The 19,531-nt window shown below is 36.4% G+C and overlaps 1 protein-coding gene across 1 annotated transcript in view; it reads left to right on the top strand.

Moving 5' to 3' along the window:
• LOC583486 (endothelin-converting enzyme 1-like) overlaps positions 1–13,127 on the top strand; it is a 30,297-nt gene extending 17,170 nt beyond the window's left edge. The window contains exons 12-17 of the mRNA XM_030973450.1: positions 891–1,067; positions 1,666–1,769; positions 3,454–3,564; positions 4,162–4,351; positions 10,923–11,179; positions 12,790–13,127. Of these exons, the coding sequence (XP_030829310.1) occupies positions 891–1,067; positions 1,666–1,769; positions 3,454–3,564; positions 4,162–4,351; positions 10,923–11,179; positions 12,790–12,988 (1,038 nt within the window). The 3' untranslated portion in view covers positions 12,989–13,127. The remainder of the gene's footprint in view (positions 1–890; positions 1,068–1,665; positions 1,770–3,453; positions 3,565–4,161; positions 4,352–10,922; positions 11,180–12,789) is intronic.
• The last annotated feature ends 6,404 nt before the right edge of the window (positions 13,128–19,531 follow it).

The raw sequence follows: 19,531 nt of genomic DNA, 5'->3' as shown, positions 1-19,531 counted from the left end.
AGGGGTTTCGAGCAATACATTACGGTCAGATGACTATATTTTGATACCTTATTTGTGAGTGACACTGGCAGGACACAATTTGGTTTTGGTTCCAGGGGTGTAGCCCCCAGAAGCTCAGGGTTTTTATACATTAAATTATCGTCAGATGAGCATATTTTATACCTAATTTGTGACACTGGCAGGTCACGAATTGGCGTGGGGTCCAGGAGGCGGAGCCCCCGGAGGCTCAGGGTGGTAGGCAATAGATTACGGTCAGAGGAGCATCCAGGGGCCCGCCTTGGGGCCACCTTGGGGCCATTGGTTGGGTTTGGGGGGCAGAGAACCGGAAGCTCAGGGTTTTAAGCATGTTATTACGGTCAGATGAACATATTTTGATATCTAAGTTGTGACACTGGCAGGACACTAATTGGCGTGAGGTCCAGGGGGCCGAGACCCCAGATGCTCAGGCGTTTTAACCATTAAATTACCGTCAGATTAGCATCCAGCCGTCCGTCTTAGGGCCCTAGGTGGAGTCCAGGGGGGCAGAGCCACCGGAAGTCAAGGGGTTTTAGGCATTTAATAACGGTCAGATGAGCATATTTTGATACTTTATTTGTGGTTCTGGTAGGTCACTAATTGGTGTGGGTTCCAGGGGGCGGAACCCCCAGGAGTTCAGGGGTTTTAGGCATTAAAATACCGTCAGATGAGCATCCAGGTGCCTGACTTAGGGCCCTAGGTGAAGTTACTTTTTTGGTTGCTTTCTTTAGCACACAAAAAAAAATCTTTCCCCTTTTTTCCTCTTCTTTTTTGTTCCTTCTTTTCTTTTTTTCCAGAGGGGGGGGGAGGCGGGCCCCCCTGAATCCGCCATTGATCCTTGGAATGCTAAACCAAAGTTTGACTTCTCATTACAGACCCAGGACTTGATCCATTACATACAAGATGCCTTCATGGGAAACCTACACAATGTGACTTGGATGGATGACGCGACTAAAGAGGCTGCAGAGGAGAAAGCTTATGCAATCAAACGTAAGATAGGATTCCCAGATTGGATCGAAGACACTGTCCAGTTAGATGCATACTTCAAAGACGTAAGTCAAAGAGATGGGAGACCACCTTCTAATCTTTCGCCCTGTTGACATCCCAATGATACATGTATCAATGTTTTACTTGTGTGTAAGGCATATCACATCGTAGTCTGAATGAGCTCAGAAAAACTTTGTCCAGATTTAGCTCTGCTGCTCTGATAAAGTGCTGTGGCACTCAGGGAAATTCTTCATATCGATACCTATGTTATCCACCTTGGGGTTATAATCTTATAACATACTTTAAATCTAGAAGCCTTGACAGAATGTTAACTGTTGCATTTTTTGGCAGCAAAAGACTATATATCACTCACAAATTTCACAAAAATGTCTTGCTTCCTTCTGGTTTTGGTGTTTTAATAAGACTGTCTGAGAATTAGACCAATTTGTTGATCACTACCACATGAATAGAATACTTTTTTAAATTAGATTTATTTCTTTGATATGTATACCAAGTCTCTTTTTGCTGGATTAAGTTACCTTTGTAAGGAAACTGTTGGCCATTCAAATTAGATATCGGTTTTCTGGCTATGCAGAAAAAACTCTTGATTATTACCCCCACCCTATGTGTCTTCTGTAATTGTAATTATTTATCCCTACACAGATAGACATATCAGCATCCAGTGTATTCCAGAATTCCCTGAATGTTGTGCGATATCTTCTGCAAAAATTGAGGGGCCTTCTTGATGAACCGGTTGACAAGAATGAGTATGTGATGTTTCAGAATATTGAATTCAAAATCTGTCTCAAAGTACTATCGAATTGCTTAAAATGTGGTGAACGTCTTTCATGAATTTTCATGAAATCCAGGTCCATTTGATAATGTTGTTATCTTGAATAGGCAATGACAATTCTACAATTGACCTACACACATTATTTAAGCAACAGTTGTGTTCCAGATATAGTGTAGTAAATCATTATCGGCCATGAAAGAGTGGTTGAAAAGGTAATTATATTTGGATTGACAGTTTGTTGTGAGTAACCCTAGCACATTTCACATGGACAAATTGTTTAATAGATCTAGTGTTAAACAATTGAAAAAAATTGGGGGGGGGGAGGGGTTTATTTTTTATTTTTTTTGTCTTTTTGGTTTTATCTTGTCAATGATTGTTGTTGATTACACAGTGATTCATAAATTGTAATACCTCACCATTTTATTGTTACCATTTCTGTAAAGTCACATGGATTGGAAAAGAAGACCTTCAGGTTATAATTAAGTTAATCTTTTTCTTTTCCCGGCATCCATGTGACTTTTTTTCCAAATGTACTCTAGTTTTGTATTCAATGATTTTCTTTGTTTTTGCCGAATAAATAATTTAAAATAATAATAATAAGATTCATAACAGTAATAATATAATTATTTTCGTTGGATCCAAGGCTGAGGGCAAAGTCCTATTTTTGTCAATAAAAGTGTAGTTACTCGTAGTGGTAAACAAACCAAACCACGTGATATTTTAGACTTATAACTTTAATAACTTTGTATAGTGTATACTTAGTTTTTAGCTCATGTTTATTGTGTTTTAGAAATATAATTTTTTTTATCATGTCTATGTATTTTATTATTATATCTTATTTTGTTTTATATATCTTTCTGTATTGTATTGTAAATATGTTGTGCTCTCATAATCCTGACGGGGGTCGATAGAGTCAAATAAAATCTAAATCTAAATTATACCTATACCATAGCAATACCTAAACCAGTTTCTAAAAACCACCAATATGACAGTCATACATCTACTAAATGAAAGGATGTCACTTATCTTCCCCTACCACTTAGTGTAGAGCCAGCTAGCATGATTTCAATACTAGTGGCTTAATTGAGCCGTCTTTGTTTCAAATCTCAATTATCAGGATATTCATTGAAAATAAATCGAAATCAGTTTGTTATATTTCCTTAACCCTTTCAGGACAGGATTTGTTTGTAGGTTATTAAAGTTGATCACATATTGTCCTTTGAACTGACAACAATTTTTAATTTTTTTTACTGCTACATAATTAAAATAAAATGTAATGTCTCTGAAAACAATATAAGTTGGCGAGGGTGTTTTCAAAGAGACGAAAAATTTGCCAATCACTTTGACAAACAAGGATTTTGAATTTCTCAACGTGTTGCCAATTTAAAAATTTCAAAGCATATTTTTCTTTTTTAAATTCCTGCCATCAAACGCAATATAGTCATGAAACAAAAATGGACGCTGTGTGTGCCGAATCTTTGCCCTGTCAACTCAGGCATCTAGCATATTTTTGAGGGCTTTGAATTAAAAATCATTAAGCCAAACCATAAATATAAAATGTGGAATGGTTGTCGAAAAATGAAACAACCTGTGTGTGTTTGAGAATATTTTTAATGACTCTTGATCCGATGTCACTTTTGTTCAATATAAAATGTTAGATGGCCCGCGAGACCAACACAGGTGAATGCATTCTACTCACCACAATTCAATGAGATGGTCTTCCCTTCCGGTATACTCCAGGCTCCATTCTATGATGTACCACGTCCAATGTAAGTAACATGATCCCATCCAAAGATATAAAAGATTGTACTGGCAGACCTTTTTGTCTACAAGATGAAATGATGACTAGAGGACTTCTGTTTATTCATATGCTGTACTAGATTTATTCAGATTTCTTGTTTAAACAAATCTCTTTTGAGCTGTATTGAAGGGATGAATCATTACAAAACTGTATTTTTAAAGGACACTTCTCATTTTAATCTTAACTTATTCTCAAATCAGTTTCCTAAAGTATTGGATATGCCAGTGATCCAAGAAAACCAGGATCGAAGGACACGTATATCTGATTCACTGGGATGTGACCTTGAGCACATATTCTTTGATAGGTCATATATACAATCCGTGTTCCACGTAATCTTCAGGAGACTGATTTGTGAACTAATTTCAGTTAAACTAATCATTATCCTCATCGGTCAGACCATTGTCCAGTTGACTGTTCTTATAGAATTGTATCAGTCCATTTGAGATCCTGAAAACTTTTTCTGATAGAATAATGCATAGTTCATCTTGGAGAATGTACCGAATCTGTAAGTTGAACTTAGATCCTACTCAATCCCTCAACATGATGACACGTTTTCTTTTGGCAGGTCAATGAACTTTGGAGCCATTGGGATGGTGATGGGTCATGAGTTGACCCATGGATTTGACAACCACGGTCGTGAGTTTGACAAGGATGGGAACCTTAGAGACTGGTGGGGTCGCGCCTCCGCTCTAGCCTATACGAAAAGGACAGACTGTTTAGTAAACCAGTACTATAGCTACAAGATGGAAATTTTGGTATTAAAAAAACAAAGCTGCAAAGCAAAACAGATATCCTCTCTTTGGAGCCAGAAGGGCGTTGACTCATATACTTCAACACACAGAGTTAATGCCCTAATGGCTCTGAACAGATGATATATTTGTTTTAAAGTGGTAGATCTACAATGGTCAAGTTCTGTTTTTATGTTGTTGAAGATATTGTGGCGTAACCGGGCTCGATCTGCCGGGGTAGCGTTCTGCCTTGCAGTCTCTCAAAACCCGTCCACGCTCTCGACAATCATTCATCAACTATATCTCTCAGTGGGCTCTCACAAAAGTTTATCGTATAAGAATAACGTGGACTAGCTCTCATTTTACTCACTCCCGCAATCACTGAATGTCTGACAGGACTAAAGAAACAACACTTGCACAGTATATCTGCAGTTCAAGTAACTCGTTCCTGGTAACGCACCTGTCGCAACGACAGGTCAACGCTGACTGACTGACATCTCACGATGTACATATATTTATTTCACAATTATCTATAACGCCCTCTATGTCTTACTAAATTACTGGGCTAGTTATGTTACAATATTTTCTTAGTGAAAACGAATACGATTAACGGAATTTTGTTATTCCTGGCTCAGTTTTCCTGACTGAGGTGTCATATGAAAGGGCAGAAAAAGAACTTTCTGGAAATGTGATTTTCTCTTTGAAATTCAGATACCGTTCGCCAAATGACTTTTTGGAACCCTTTCTTCATATTGTAGGGTGGCCTATAGGGCTAAGGCATGGCGAAGGCACGGCGGGTCTCTAACTTGCAGAGCACAACAAACAAACACATCTTCACTCCATGCTTGCATGTGGGGAACTGCCTGGGATAATGCATGCTTGCAACCCGAGGGTTTATTTGGGGTAATAATATATCTGTAAAGCGCTTAGGTACATCGTTGGATCGGTGTATTGAGCGCTATATAAAAAACCGGATTATTATTATTATTATATATCGCCATGGATTTACATGTACATTGTGTAACAACAGTAACTAATACATATGCAAACAACAGAGCTGGTAAATAAAAGGAGGTACGTGCATATCAATAAGCTGCTATGAATATTCAATAAAGCTTAACCAATCATACTGTAAAGAACAATAAACCAAAGAATGAACATAAAAGGATAAACGTGAAAGGAGTAATAAAAGAGACTGAAGTTGGGAAGAGTGAACATGCACGAGAGCATGTAGAGGGAATGGTGACGGTGATTGAATGTGATGGAATGAGCAAAATAGAGTTTGATGATAGAAGAATGCAAATATGGCAAGATAGGATGCTTTCATACATATTCTACATTACAATATTGTCCTGTTCAAAATATAGCTCTACAAACAATATCCTTCTCACAAATAAAATGTCCCCATTTTAAACACTGATTCCCAAATAAGCTGGACATCAAAAGAATAATTTTGAACGTTTTGAGCAACTTCCACTATCAACATATTTGAACAAACAAATAAAACATGCTACTTCTTTCAGCATTATATGTAACAAAAACCACTCAATTTTTGTTTACTTTTTGTTGTTCATTTGGTATGATGAAGCAATTGAAACATTCTAAACATTGTTCCAGAAAAGAAAAAAAAATTGTGAAGTAATGGCTGCAATAAAATTCGATATCATCCTTAAGCTCACAATACCAATATTCAAGGCTTGTAGGAATGTGACCAATACAATGGTAATACATGTACACGAGTAATGTGTACTTACATTCAAATCAATAATCTGTCACTTTCGAGACATGAAAACTTTTCTCTTATGTTTATGTATCATATATCATAAACTGCCTTATACATAGCAGAGAAATAACATTTTGAGCTACGTAGTCTAAGCAAACATGCTCAATGTTCTATTTCAACCAAATATCACTAACCTCATGTGAGAAACTGGTATTTCATCTAATAAATCATAACATCATTTTCTTCATTCTTACACCATCATCACAAGTAGCAATACATTGACGTATTACAAGGTCCATAAAAAGTAACCATTCAAAATCAACGTTTACTGTAAAAAAAAAATATATATATAGAGATATATATACATGTATATAAAATATAATGAAATCTCTTTGGTTTCAAAAATCGCAGTGATTCCTGGATACCCCAAAAAAAATCTGAAAATTGCAGAAAAAACTTTTTTTCTTGTCTTTAAATAGAGTAAGGATCAATCTGTCCTTTGCAACAACAAAAATATAACAATACAAAGATTAATTTTGTTTCTTCACCAAAATTATCAAAAAAACATCCAAATAACAACAACAAAATGAACACAGATATTAAAAATAATAATAATAACTAAGTGTACATCATCATGTATAGTGAAACATCAAAACAAAGTGAAACAGAGAACCGATAGTGTGCCATATAGATGACAACAGATCTATCACGCTCGATATACAAAGATTCTTCGAAAAATAACAAAGTGTAAACTAGAAATGAAATCGTGTCAGAACGATGTGCGTGCAATGACGCCATGTTTTTACGTGTCAAACGAAAGAGCGTCTTTCGGACTAGTTACGTAGAGTATGAAATAGCATTTAATGTCATGCTTGACCGGTTTCAAAAATCCGGCTTCTTGATGCTCTGCACTTGGCCTCTTAGAATGTGCCTGTAAAATTTCAAGAAAAATAAAGATCGTTCTGGGTTCAGAAGCGTGAACCCGATTTGCCCCATAGACAATGCGTGTAATACATGGGCGGAAAACGTACAGGATCTGTATTATGACCGGACTTTAATTGTGTTTTTTTCTCTCTCTCTTTATGTCTCTTTATCGGACGTATTTGGTATCATTGGAAAGAGAATTTCATGGTTGTTATTGTAAACAACTCTCTTTTGTTCTATGATAATCCTATAAAAACACGTGATTTTAAATAGATTTATAGGACAAAATATGGCGTCTTAAATGGCTTAATGGCCCCCTTGACCAATTTTTTAAATCCGGCCTCGAGGTGCCCTGCGTATTGCAACTCGGAATGTCACTGCGAAATTTCAAGGAAAGAAAAGGACGTTTAGGGGGCGAAAAGCTGTCTGAAAAAAATGACGTCATAGCCGATACGTGTTATAATTGGGCGGATACTCGGCGGAATTCGTATAGTGACCCTTGTTCAAATGTGATTTACTTAAAATTTTCTGTGTGAACATATACCATACTTAGTATCATTCGAAAGGGCACTCCATTGCGGTCAGTTAAACACCAATTGTCATATGCGCGCAATGTACTGCACGCATATAAACGCGCTATTACGTAATGCATAGTAAATTCATCATTTTTGGCGATAACTTTGCGCTGACGTCATCGTAATTTACCAAACTTGGCAGACATTTGTCACGAATATGGATACATATTTCTGCCAGGTTTCATTGGCGTAGGTCTAAGGATCGTAATATTAGAGCAAGTTGAAGTTATTTCTCAGTTTTCTTGAAAACTGCATACTTGGAGTGCATTTTTCGCAAAGTCGGTCAGTGTTAGCTAGGTATATAATTTTTTTATATATGGCTGGAAAGGGCATATCTTCAAGTATCTAAATCCAAACGGGTACGGGTTTGCCAAGGCATAATGGAGATACGGCCACAGAAAGAAAGCCAATTCCCAAAACTTTAGAGAGCGCTATTTATGTTTTGCATAGCCATTGGAGCGTAAAATTTGGCATGGCTATGTGCAATTATGAAATACAGATACTGCGAGAAAATGAGACGAAACGGAATTGGTAAAAAAAAAAAAGGGTTATTTCACTTTTTAGATTTGTAGGGGTCCATATTTCAAGAATTTTAAAGATTTTTGACGGAGTCGGTTTCAGATTTGAATTTTGAGTACGAAGATGGCATTTTGAAGGTCAGGTTATACGTCGCAGATGAAAGAACATAGACTATCTAAAGGAATTTGTTAGAAGTTTGTAGGATCTAGGATAGTGGAGAGAGGAAGGAAGAAAGAAAGGCCTTAAAATGGACCAGAAACGGACAAAGCGGCGCCTGGACGGTTATGCATGAGTGATTTCGAAAATCGAAGAATGTAGTGACCTCGATGAGATGTTAGAGACTATGCCTATGAAATTTGAAAGGAAAAGAACATGAGGAAAGTACCTAACTAGGAATAACAATCACTACGTGCAAAACGAATGCGATTTTCTGACGATAAGGAAAAGGAGAATATTAATGGGGCAGAATGTGAACGAAAACAAGGCAATGACGAAGGTCGTTATTGCAACTACACAGTTCAAAAGTTTGTTCGCAATCGTCGAAATCAAAGTCTGCTGATAGTCCAATATCGTTCATTTGTCATTGAAGACACAATATGATGTAACGTTCCTCAAAGTATGAAAAGTTCCTCACAATAATTCCTGTGTTCTTACAGTTCAAAATTCCTTGTTGAGTGTGGAATTAGTTCACTATAACGCTCATTATCAAAATCGCGGAATCCAATGAGTTCAGCAAAAATCCAAACTTTCAGTTATTACGCTATTTCTTCCATAAATTCAAACATCCATGGTCAATATGTTGTAGCACATGTTGAGAAATGTCAAGTTCCAAAAATCCGTCAGAGCTGAAAATTGCGAAATCTTTCCGGCTTCTTAATCTGTCGAGGAAGTCTAGATCTGAACAGATCAGGCGGTTATGGTGTAATACCTTCTGACTTCTCTCATTGTGGATATTTGCTATCTTATAGTTCAGTCCATCTTCTGATGGGGATAGGATGGAAAACGGTCCTGTCTAATTTGGATCGAGTTTGTTCCTAGCATTCGTAGGATCATGAAGCCAAACTAAATCACCAATGTTGTACTTGATGGAACGAATCTTCTTGTCATATCCTTCCTTCTGCTGCCTTTTTGCAATCTGTGATTTCTGTTTAGCATACTGGAAAGCTTTCTTGAGTCTTTGATGAAGGTCGACTGCATACAGTTCGGTTGAAGTGGCATATTCGGCTGGGACTGGGCATGTGATATTTGCTGGAACCCTGGCTTCTCTGCCATGGAAAATGAAGTAAGGAGTCATGTAGTCGAGTGGACACCTGAGTTGTAAGCAAGCTGTAGCTGATGGAGGTGACTATCCCAATCTCCTCCCTGGTCTGCAATATATCGTGCTAATTGTTCTTTGATCACACGATTTGCTCGTTCAACAATTCCAGCTCCTTGTGGGTGATAGGGTGAAGATCTGGACTTGTGAACCCCTAGTTTCTGACAAAGCTGCATATTCCTTTTATTGAGGTATTCATGTGAACCAATATTGGTTCACATTTATCTGCAAATTTGACCAGTTATTAGCAAACGATTTAAGGGGGAAAAAATTCCTCTCTCGTGTTTTTGTCTTACATTTAGACCTACAATACAAAGTATTAGTACATTTGCTTTATATTTGTATCATTTAAAAGACGGGTATATAATTATATGCCAATCAGTTTGCCAGCCAGCATTTAGACAGAGATATATATTCATGCATATATTTACTAGCTGATAAATGTACTGGTATTACCTTTGAATCCAAAATTCTCTAAATAAAATGCTAGCAAAGTTTTGTTAGTTATCTTAGTACTGGTATATTTATGATTTAGAAGTTTTGTAGGCTTCTTGTTTATTTGGTACTCTCATTCACCAAAGGGTGTACATGTACATTGCATTTGATATTTTCACGTAATATTAAAGTGTTCGAACATTTCAAACTGAAATCGAAATTTGTGTGCATTTCATTATCTGTACTGTACAGCAGAAAATTTATATTCCCATTTTTAATCTTTTTTTTTTTACTAGGGAAGGGAATATAGGGAATGATATATGGAGGGGGATTCGATCATTAGATTTTACAAAAGTATTGTTTTGTACATGCATGCATAACACCTTCATATGTATATCGTACAACAATGTGCTACACAATAGAACTTGAGTTGACCGAACAATATAGTTCAGCAATCATTTATCATAAAATCAAATCAAATGATAGCAACTTTTTTTTTAATATCTCTTAAATATATTTGGTTTGTCGTTCTAAATAAGAAATATGTTCGAAATATTTTCGTGATTTCCTCTTGCCATCCCTTGTTCATTCTTCTCCCTATTAAAAAATAAATAGGAAAAAATAAATACCAAAATTTATTTTTTCCCTTTTTTTTTTGTCCTCTCAAAACGTATTTTAAATAGAATAGATTAGGAACTCAAATCTATGCTATTTGAAATATATTTTGGGGGGACGAGAAAAATAGGAAATAAATATATTTCAAAACTATTTGTGACTTTATTTTTTTCCTATTTTTTGTACCAAAACTATGCTATTTGAAATATATTTTTTGGGGACGAGAAAAATAGGAGAAAAATATATTTCAAAACTATTTGTGGCTTTATTTTTTCCTTTTTGTTGTTCCAAAACTACGCTATTTGAAATATATTTTGGGGGGACGAGAAAAATAGGAAAAAATATATTTCAAAACTATTTGTGGTTTTATGTTTCTCCTATTTTTTGTTCCAAAACTATGCTATTTGAAATATATTTTTTGGGGACGAGAAAATTTTATTTATTTTTTTCCTATTTTTTTAAATATTTTTTTTCCTAATTATTTTTTACTAGGGCTACTTGCGGCAGGTGGATGGTGTACGCACACTAGGTGAAAACATCGCTGATAACGGCGGTTTGAAGCTTGCTTATCAGGCCTATCACAAGTGGTGTGAGACGTTCAACGACACTATGGGTCTGCTGAGTGGTCTAGGTCTGTCTCATGATCAGCTCTTCTTTGTGGGCTTCGGCCAGGTGTGGTGTACTTATGCTACACCTCAGTATACAGAGATGTCCATCTTGGCGGATACTCATTCACCTGAGAAGTTCAGGTGAGTGTTCTGTATTAGTAGGTCCAATTCAAACAAGATGAAGAAACCACGGTAAAGACAAAAATGCTGCAGGAAAATAAAATGACATGAGCATAGTGCACATTATTTTCGCACAGCTCAAGTTTTTCACCCTTCTCTGCCACTCACTCACCCGCAAAATGGTTCTTTTAACCGCTCTGTCTGATGTTTTTTCTTCTTGATGTTTACTGCCTCGTGTAAGCGGGGTTTAAAGGGGGTGTAGCATGGCAAATACTAGTTAACGCCATCTACGACTTCTTTTGAACAACTGCACGTAAACGAATGGACTTGATTAACGGTCAGCGCGCTAGCGTTTGCGGAACAGACCGAAGTTCTCCTCACGCTTCGGTTTCGAGCCCGTTTCGCGTATGTTGCACGCACGTGAATCATGCAGTTGCATCGCCGTCCGTATACCCGATTGGCCCCAAGTCAGGCATGGGAAAGACATCATGCTACGCCCCCTATCGCGGGCCAACTGTTGTTGTTGTAATATAATGTTACAATGGCATAATGCCTTATTATAAGCAGGCACGTAGCCAGAGTTTGATGTTTGGGGGGGGGCACATATTGTAATCGATCGAGGTAAAAAAAAAGCCGGTAAAAAAAGTTCAACCGATCTTGGAATTTCCCCCCCCCCCCCCCCCCCCGTGGCTACGTGCCTGATTATAAGAACCTATTGATGGATTCCCGCCAAACGTGGGTCATATCTTGCAGAGATAATGAATTGATTAGATTTAGGGGTCACGAGGTCAAAGGTCGGAAGGTCACGGGACTCTCACTTTGTATGAAGAAATAGCTTGTGAACGCATTCTCATTAGAACCGACAGAAGGATTACTATGAAACTAAGGACTATGTGTCTTGCAGAGCAGTGACAAAAATACACGGGGGCTCAGGGCGAATTTGCCCCCGAAATGCCTACCTGTTGCAGAGCCAATGAACTGATTAGATTTTAGGTTCATGAGGTAAAAATCAAAGAGTCATACATGCATGTATATGTGAAAAATAGCTTGTAATCACAATATTCTGAGAACCTGTTAATGGATTACAATTAAACTTGAATTTTAAACATTGGTTATGTTTGGGTTTATAAAATTGGTCTGTGGCGGAGGCATCATTTTCGACTTCGCGCATTCGAAGATCCATCTACTGGTTTTAGATTAATTGAGCTCGGATTACGTATGAAAAGCTGAGAATATGGAAACTCGTGAAGATTGAAGCAGCTTCATGGAAAGTACTATCAAAATAGGTGGTTATCATAGGCCTTTTAGTCTGAGAAACGTCTCTATCAACTGAATCATAATGATGTCATATAAGTTACAAGACTTAGGCAGATTTTAAACCATTATTTTTAAGACCTATTATCATAAACATTTACCTAATATTGACAACATCTAAACTAACTTTTATGTAAAACTAAACTTCCTTTATTTGCAACTTCAGAATTATTTTGCGGAATTTATCACTTCATTTATGAGCAATGACGGGGCTTAATATGTATATAGAGATGACTGAAAGGAATATTATTACTCATACATTCTATTCTGTTGGATAGATGATAATTGATTTCTTCATTTGGTTCATTATCATACAGGGTTAATGGTGCTGTTTCAAACATGCCAGTATTTGCTGATGTCTTCAACTGTCCATCGGGGACCCCTATGAACCCGAAAAGAAATGTGAAGTTTGGTGACCGACAACAAGCTGAAGTATGGGCAGTAATAATAAAGAGAGCCTACGAGAGCTTTAGGACACAAAACGTGCAAGCAAACCAAAGTGTCCTTTTGCTGTGAAAAATGGACTCTCCCATGAATTTGTTATTGCCCATTGCCTTATGAAAAATATATTGCCTTGATCATGTTTACAATGCCACCAAGTTTATAAACCTGTTTAAAGATAAACTTGAGTTCTGGTAAAAAAAAGAAAATGAATTCTCACAGAATCTAACGAAACTTACACTGAATGTTCAAGATTACAAATAAATGTCATGTGCCAAACAATTTTGGAAGAAAATGTATACTGGCTGAGTAATGAGCATAGAAAGATAAGGAAATCAGGGTAGTACTAGCTAGCCCCGACACCATGTGTGTTGTCCCATATACATCTTTCTGTGTAAGTGATTGTTACTTTACCAAGACTGCCAAATTTATGATGATTTTGATGACTCCAGAACCTTGCATTACACACCATTACTTACATGCTTTATGATCAACTTTTCTGATACATTCTACACCTTTTCTTTCACAATGCAATCGCATAACCAGAACTCAAGTTTATCTTTAACAACACAAGTTTGTAAAAAAAAAAAAAATATTTTTCTTTTTTCTCTTCCACAGGGATCCTTTTGTAAAATATGTTATCAACTGCAGTGCCTTTTTCATTGTTCATCTTTTCAAGTTACGTAGAATTCCATCATATCAAACTTCACAAATCATTAAACCTCTGAACATCAAGAAGAACAAGTTTGTCTTTGTCTAAAATATGAAGAAAAAAATGGGCAGATTAACTTCTTTTCTATTACTGAAAGGGTGAAGGTGCAAAATGATAGAGCATCATAGTTTAATTAACCTTTGATTTTCCTTATAAGAATATTGTAGTTTTTATGTAATTCATATATAATACCTCTATTATCTATGATAAAGCAACATTGCCTAGCAGGAATTTACTTCATGAGTTAATACGAGTATTATGAATGAATTACGATATTTAAATGTTAAATGAACACAGAAAACTTGCTTTGCACAACAGTTTTAGCGTATTAAAGTTGTATATTCGGTTGTATAATCTCATGTACATTTCAGTAATGTTAAAAGAGTTTGAAATAAAGATTTCTTTTCCAGATTTTCACCTTGTATTCCACTGATGAAGCAGTACTATATCGAAGAGTTTGTTGTTATAATAGCAATATGTTATCTACAGACATAACTAGTATGCCTTTAATATTCTATACATAACAGTGTTGCATGATTTTCAACATAGCAAATGACTTTTTGAAACTATCTGTATGATGGGGAAATGGTTTACATCTGAAGACTAGCACTATGGTGCTCTGGATTTAAACTGAATCTATAGGCCAAGGCAAATGTCTACGTAGTCTTTGTGTAGTCATTTAGACTGAAGTAAAATGAGTCTGCATTGTAGTTTTTGTTATCCATGAATGGATGTAGCTTTAATCACTTAATAATCATTTATCTTGTACGTGTGTTTGCTGTATCTAGTCATTTATTTAACTAGCTCTAAATATTTTCAACACTAAATATAATATCTTAATTACTGTTCCTTATTTGATTGTTATGATTTTTATGTTTCTTTTCTGCTGTAATAGCGCTTTAATATGAATCAATTATTATAATTATTATTAAAAGTTTTAGAAAGAGAGTTGAGCATGTTTTCAATATTCTCCCATGCTGTTTTATTTTTGTGTTTTGTATTCACTCTTCTAATCAGGATAAATTGTCGTCCTTTTAAGCTTTTGTTGGTCTTCAACCTTAATGCAGAAATTCATATATTTATGAAATATTATAACATGACTTTATTTTCCCGGAAATTATTTTCTTGAAGAAAATAAGACTTCTGTTTTGCAAAAAGATATCAAATTTAGCTTTTAGAAGAGACAACTTTAATATCAGTGACCAGTGATAGCCCTGTATTCAGAACCATGTTTGTTCTGACTCTTATCTTGTACATACTGGAATATGGTTTGAAACAACATTAAATCAACGTCTTCTCAGAAATTAGACACTGTAGAATGTGCATTTAAGAAAAATGCAAAAATTTGCAAACCATATACTTGCCTGCAAAGATGTCCCCTGTTCCAATGATTAACTTTGTTCAACTTTTCACTTCTTAAACTGTGAAAGATATCGTTTATACTCATAACTGATGGCTTAACATATTTTATTTTTAATTGTTTTTTAACTCCAGATCAAAAAAGAAGTTATCTATTAAAGAGACGTTGTTTTCATTTGGTTTTATTCTTGTTACAATCAGCAGATATGGGTGACTGAATACTTTATGAAGGTCATTTGATGTATAGTCTTCCAATCTTTCACCAATACAGCATAGTTGAGTTACAGTGAATTAAAAGAACAAAAATAGTTCTTAAAGAAAAGTCATATTGTCTAAAGTAGCCAAATCGATGGTGTTCTTTGAAACGATGGACAATGGAAAAATAAAATTATCAGTTCACGCTTTTGTTTAATCTTTGAAATGTTTGCTCTTCTTCATATTTACCCTAATGAAGTCATTTCTTGGTTACTTACTGGAAGAATTACAAAAATATATTCGTAATTTCTTTGATCTATGATTTATGATTTTATTGGATCTTACTTTGTATAAATTGGGTGAAGTAGTGCTGGGATTTGCAATGTTGCTCATGCTCCTATTAAACAAATCATTTAAAATGTGCAGTGTAATATTATGTATTTAATTTGTATTTGCCAGTGTAGAACTCGCATGCATATATTGTACTGTTTTTGTTATGTTGCTTGTATATATATTTTTTGAATGCATGATGCCGAACACAGTCTATTTTTTCTCGTCAAATAAATTTACACAGTGGCATAGCATGGGACCAATTATTGAGGGGGGCAATGGTGTTGGAGGGAGAGGATTTGGGATTGCATGGGGCACCAATCTTATCCTAATAGGGTCCATGCTTGAAGTATTGGGACGAAACAAGACTATGAAATAAAGGGTGGGTGCAAAGTGCTCAAATGATTTTTCTTTCCTTTCCCTTTTCTTTCTCCCTATTTCTCTTACCACTGCTTCTACATCGGTAGGCCTATTTCTTTACATTATTTTGTCTTTCAGGCACAATCTAAATCTATAAAGGGTAGGGTGAATGTTGTCCGGTCCGTAACCATCATGGCGGTCATGAATGGCGGCATCGAAGCGCTCTTTAAAAACCTGTCAGATTACAAGGAAACATAAGAAAATGAGATAACAGAAGAAGCAGATGAAAAAGACAGGATAAAAGAAGCCAAGAAGAAGAAGAAGAAGAAGAAGAAGAAGAAGAAGAAGAAGAAGAAGGAGAAGGACAAAAAGGGAAAGCAAACGAAGAGAAAGAAAGAAAAAGGAGTCAAAGGAACAGAAGAAGAAGAGAGAGAAAAGGAAATGAAAAGTAGTGGGAAAAATTCAAATTACATGAGAATTCTAATTTACTTTCTTTACATTTTATTTCTGCTTTCCTGTTTAACTCTTGTTTAGCTCCCAATGCTAGTACTGCCTCTTGTATCCTTAAGGTGAACATTCAAAGAAAATCACAAATATGTCAAATAATGTATCACTAGAAACTGGTAAGCCAAAAGATGGCCATAGTGCAAGTTTAGGTCAACTACATATAGGGTGATTTATAAAATTACAAATAAAACCACTTCCATAGCATCTGGGGTATAAGAGAGATTCGCCAAAAAACGATGTTTTAATGACGTCACATAATGCACCAATACTGCCCAAGCAGACGACATCCCATAAAAGTATAAACATAATTGAAATGTTATTATTTCTCAAATTATAATGAGTTTAGTGCATATAAATGTGATGGCATTTCAAACCATTTAAAAGGGGATATGAAACCGATTATGATAATCAAAATCTTTTGCTTTTTAATACACAGGATAGGGTTAATTAACAATCGGGAAAAACAGACTTTCAAATTGAAAAAAACCCAGAATGATAGCACATGGACGGCATTTGTTCCCTCTTTTCAAGGGTATCAATAGGCGAAGGACATGGGGTCATATCCCTTTTCATATCTCATCCCCCTTGAAAATGGGCGGATATCAAAGTACCCCCCCCCCCCCCCCCACACACACACACACACACACACACACACACGCTTGGAGTTTTAGTTTGCAATGCTTTAAAATGCCGAATTTTTTTAAAACCCAAACAAATAATGTAGATAATCAGGCCTATTTGCTTTCACATGTCATCCAAAGGTACCATGTCCCATTTGCAGCCAACATTAAGTTCTGTAGCCTATAATCTAGACGGAGTGCCGAGCTTTTTTCTTTGCTGCTAGACTAACCCTAAGCAGAACGTCTGATACGGCGAGACTACGAACCGTGAGTCGCTTCGCGGCTCACGGTTCGTAGTCTCGCCGTATCAGACGTTTAAGATTAGTCTAGCAGCAAAGAAAAAAGCTCGGCACTCCGCCTAGATTATAGGCTATAAGTTCTGTAGAACTTTGCAAGAATTTTAAATATGTAATTTCAATTAAATTCAACTTAATTTATTCACTCCATTACAAAAAAGTACATTGAAAACACATTGTACATCGATAACATAATTATAAAATGTAGAATAAAAAATATACTAGAAGTATACATTGAACTTTAAACACAAAATTAAAAAGAGATGTAAAGACAAGGGTAAAAAAGTAACATGTTTACAGCACAGAAATAGATAATTCAAATTCAAATTCAAACTTAAATTTATTGTCCAATTATTATTGGAAATTAATTTTGTTTCGTTTGCATGTCAGTACAAAATTACAGATTATAAACATCAATAAGAAACAAATGGATACAGAATAAACAATTGATTTGAACATAGATAATACGAGATGCGATAGCACAAAATGCAGACCAAAATACAATTCATAATTCAGACTAAGTTATTAAATGCAATTCATAATTCAGATTAGATTAAATTCATAATTCAGACCAAATGAACATGAAATGGGAAACTGCAAAAGAACCAAATAAAGGTTCTGTCTAATAAAATACCTATTGTACTGATAAAGACTTAGAAAATCATAGTGACATACAAGTTGGGATGGATTAATAATTTTGCAGAGTATGTGAATAAGTTTCGATTAAAAAAAATTAAGAAATGAAATTGTTTAAACGTAATGAGGAATTTAAACGCTAGCAGTGTCCTATAATATTCAAATTATGCAAGGAAACCCGTTTACTTTCTAGACTTCACAGTCAGACACTACTGAGTGACCAACTGACTTTTTGTTTTCTTAGGTAATAACATAATAATAATAATAATACAGACATTTATAACGCGCAACATATCCACCCAGAGGGTGCTCAAGGCGCTTACAATGAGCTACATAATTTTATACTTAGATATAATTTTGTTTACATTACATTACACATGGTTATAAAAAAGAAGAAGATGATATTAGTTAAAGTTGGCCATTAGGTAAGTCTTCAGGCTGGCCTTTAAACTATCTACATACAGAAAATGAGCTGAAAATGGTACATGAGCATTTGTCTACATCAATATTAGGCTGCTACTACTTGGGACCAGGGGCGGTGATCCCGGGGGGACGGGGGGGGGACACGTCCCCCTCCCCCCTCGATTTTTGTAGGAGGAGATCGTCCCCCCCCCCCGGAAAAATTGAAAAAGTGCAAAAAAATAATGTACAGCAAAAACTGACTAAAGACTTCAACACACTATTAGGCTTTGGAGGGCCCAAGAGTGCAGCGTTTAGACCAATAAAAATGCAAAAATCTCCTGGCTCGGGAGCTATGCTCCCTCGCATAACATCCTTCAAAATGTACAAGTAAATATTGTAGAAAAGTGAAGTGTGAAAAAAGTACATGGTTTGTTTTCATACTATAGTTTTGCCAAGGAATATAATTTTGTAATACACAAAACTTCAAAACCTGTGAGGGGGTACTCACTTTCGTCCCCCTCAGCCCTCTCATTCACTATGCTCACTCACTCGGGCTTGGGGCAGTCCCCCCATCGCCCTCCCGATAAAATTCGAACTGGTTTATTTCTAATTCGATACCAGTGAATAATTCACAAATGTTATTACTGAAATGGCATGGTAATTCCCTTAGCTTCCGGGGACTCTGTCCCCTGTACCCCATCAAGGGCCCTAAGGTGGCCCCTGGTTGCTCAGCTGACCATAAATAAATGCCTCAAACACCTGAGCTTCCGGGGGCTCCGCCCCTGGACCACACCAGGGCCCTAAGCGGACCACTGGATGCTCATCTGACCATATTCAAAAGCCTAAAACCCTGAGCTTCCGGGGGCTCCGCCCCTAGATCACACCAAGGGCCTAAGGCGGCCCCTGGATGCTCACCTGATCGTAATTTAATGCCTAAAACCGCTGAGCTTCTGGGGGCTTCGCCCCATGGAGCCCACTCCAATTAGTGACCTCCATGCAAGTGTCACAATTAAGGTACCAAAATATGCTCATCTGACCCTAATTATTAAATGCCTAAAAACTCTAAGCTTCATGGGGCTCTGCCCCTGGACCCCATGCCAATTTACGCCCCACTTGCTTTGATCTATTGCCTAAAAACTCTAAGCTTCATGGGGCTCTGCCCCTGGACCCCATGCCAATTTACGCCCCACTTGCTTTGATC

Source organism: Strongylocentrotus purpuratus, unplaced genomic scaffold (assembly GCF_000002235.5).
Source record: "Strongylocentrotus purpuratus isolate Spur 01 unplaced genomic scaffold, Spur_5.0 spur5_scaffold_6, whole genome shotgun sequence".
Lineage (NCBI taxonomy): Eukaryota > Metazoa > Echinodermata > Echinoidea > Camarodonta > Strongylocentrotidae > Strongylocentrotus > Strongylocentrotus purpuratus.
The sequence above is the reverse complement of the archived record's forward strand: the minus strand, read 5'-3'. Positions and strand labels throughout refer to the sequence as shown.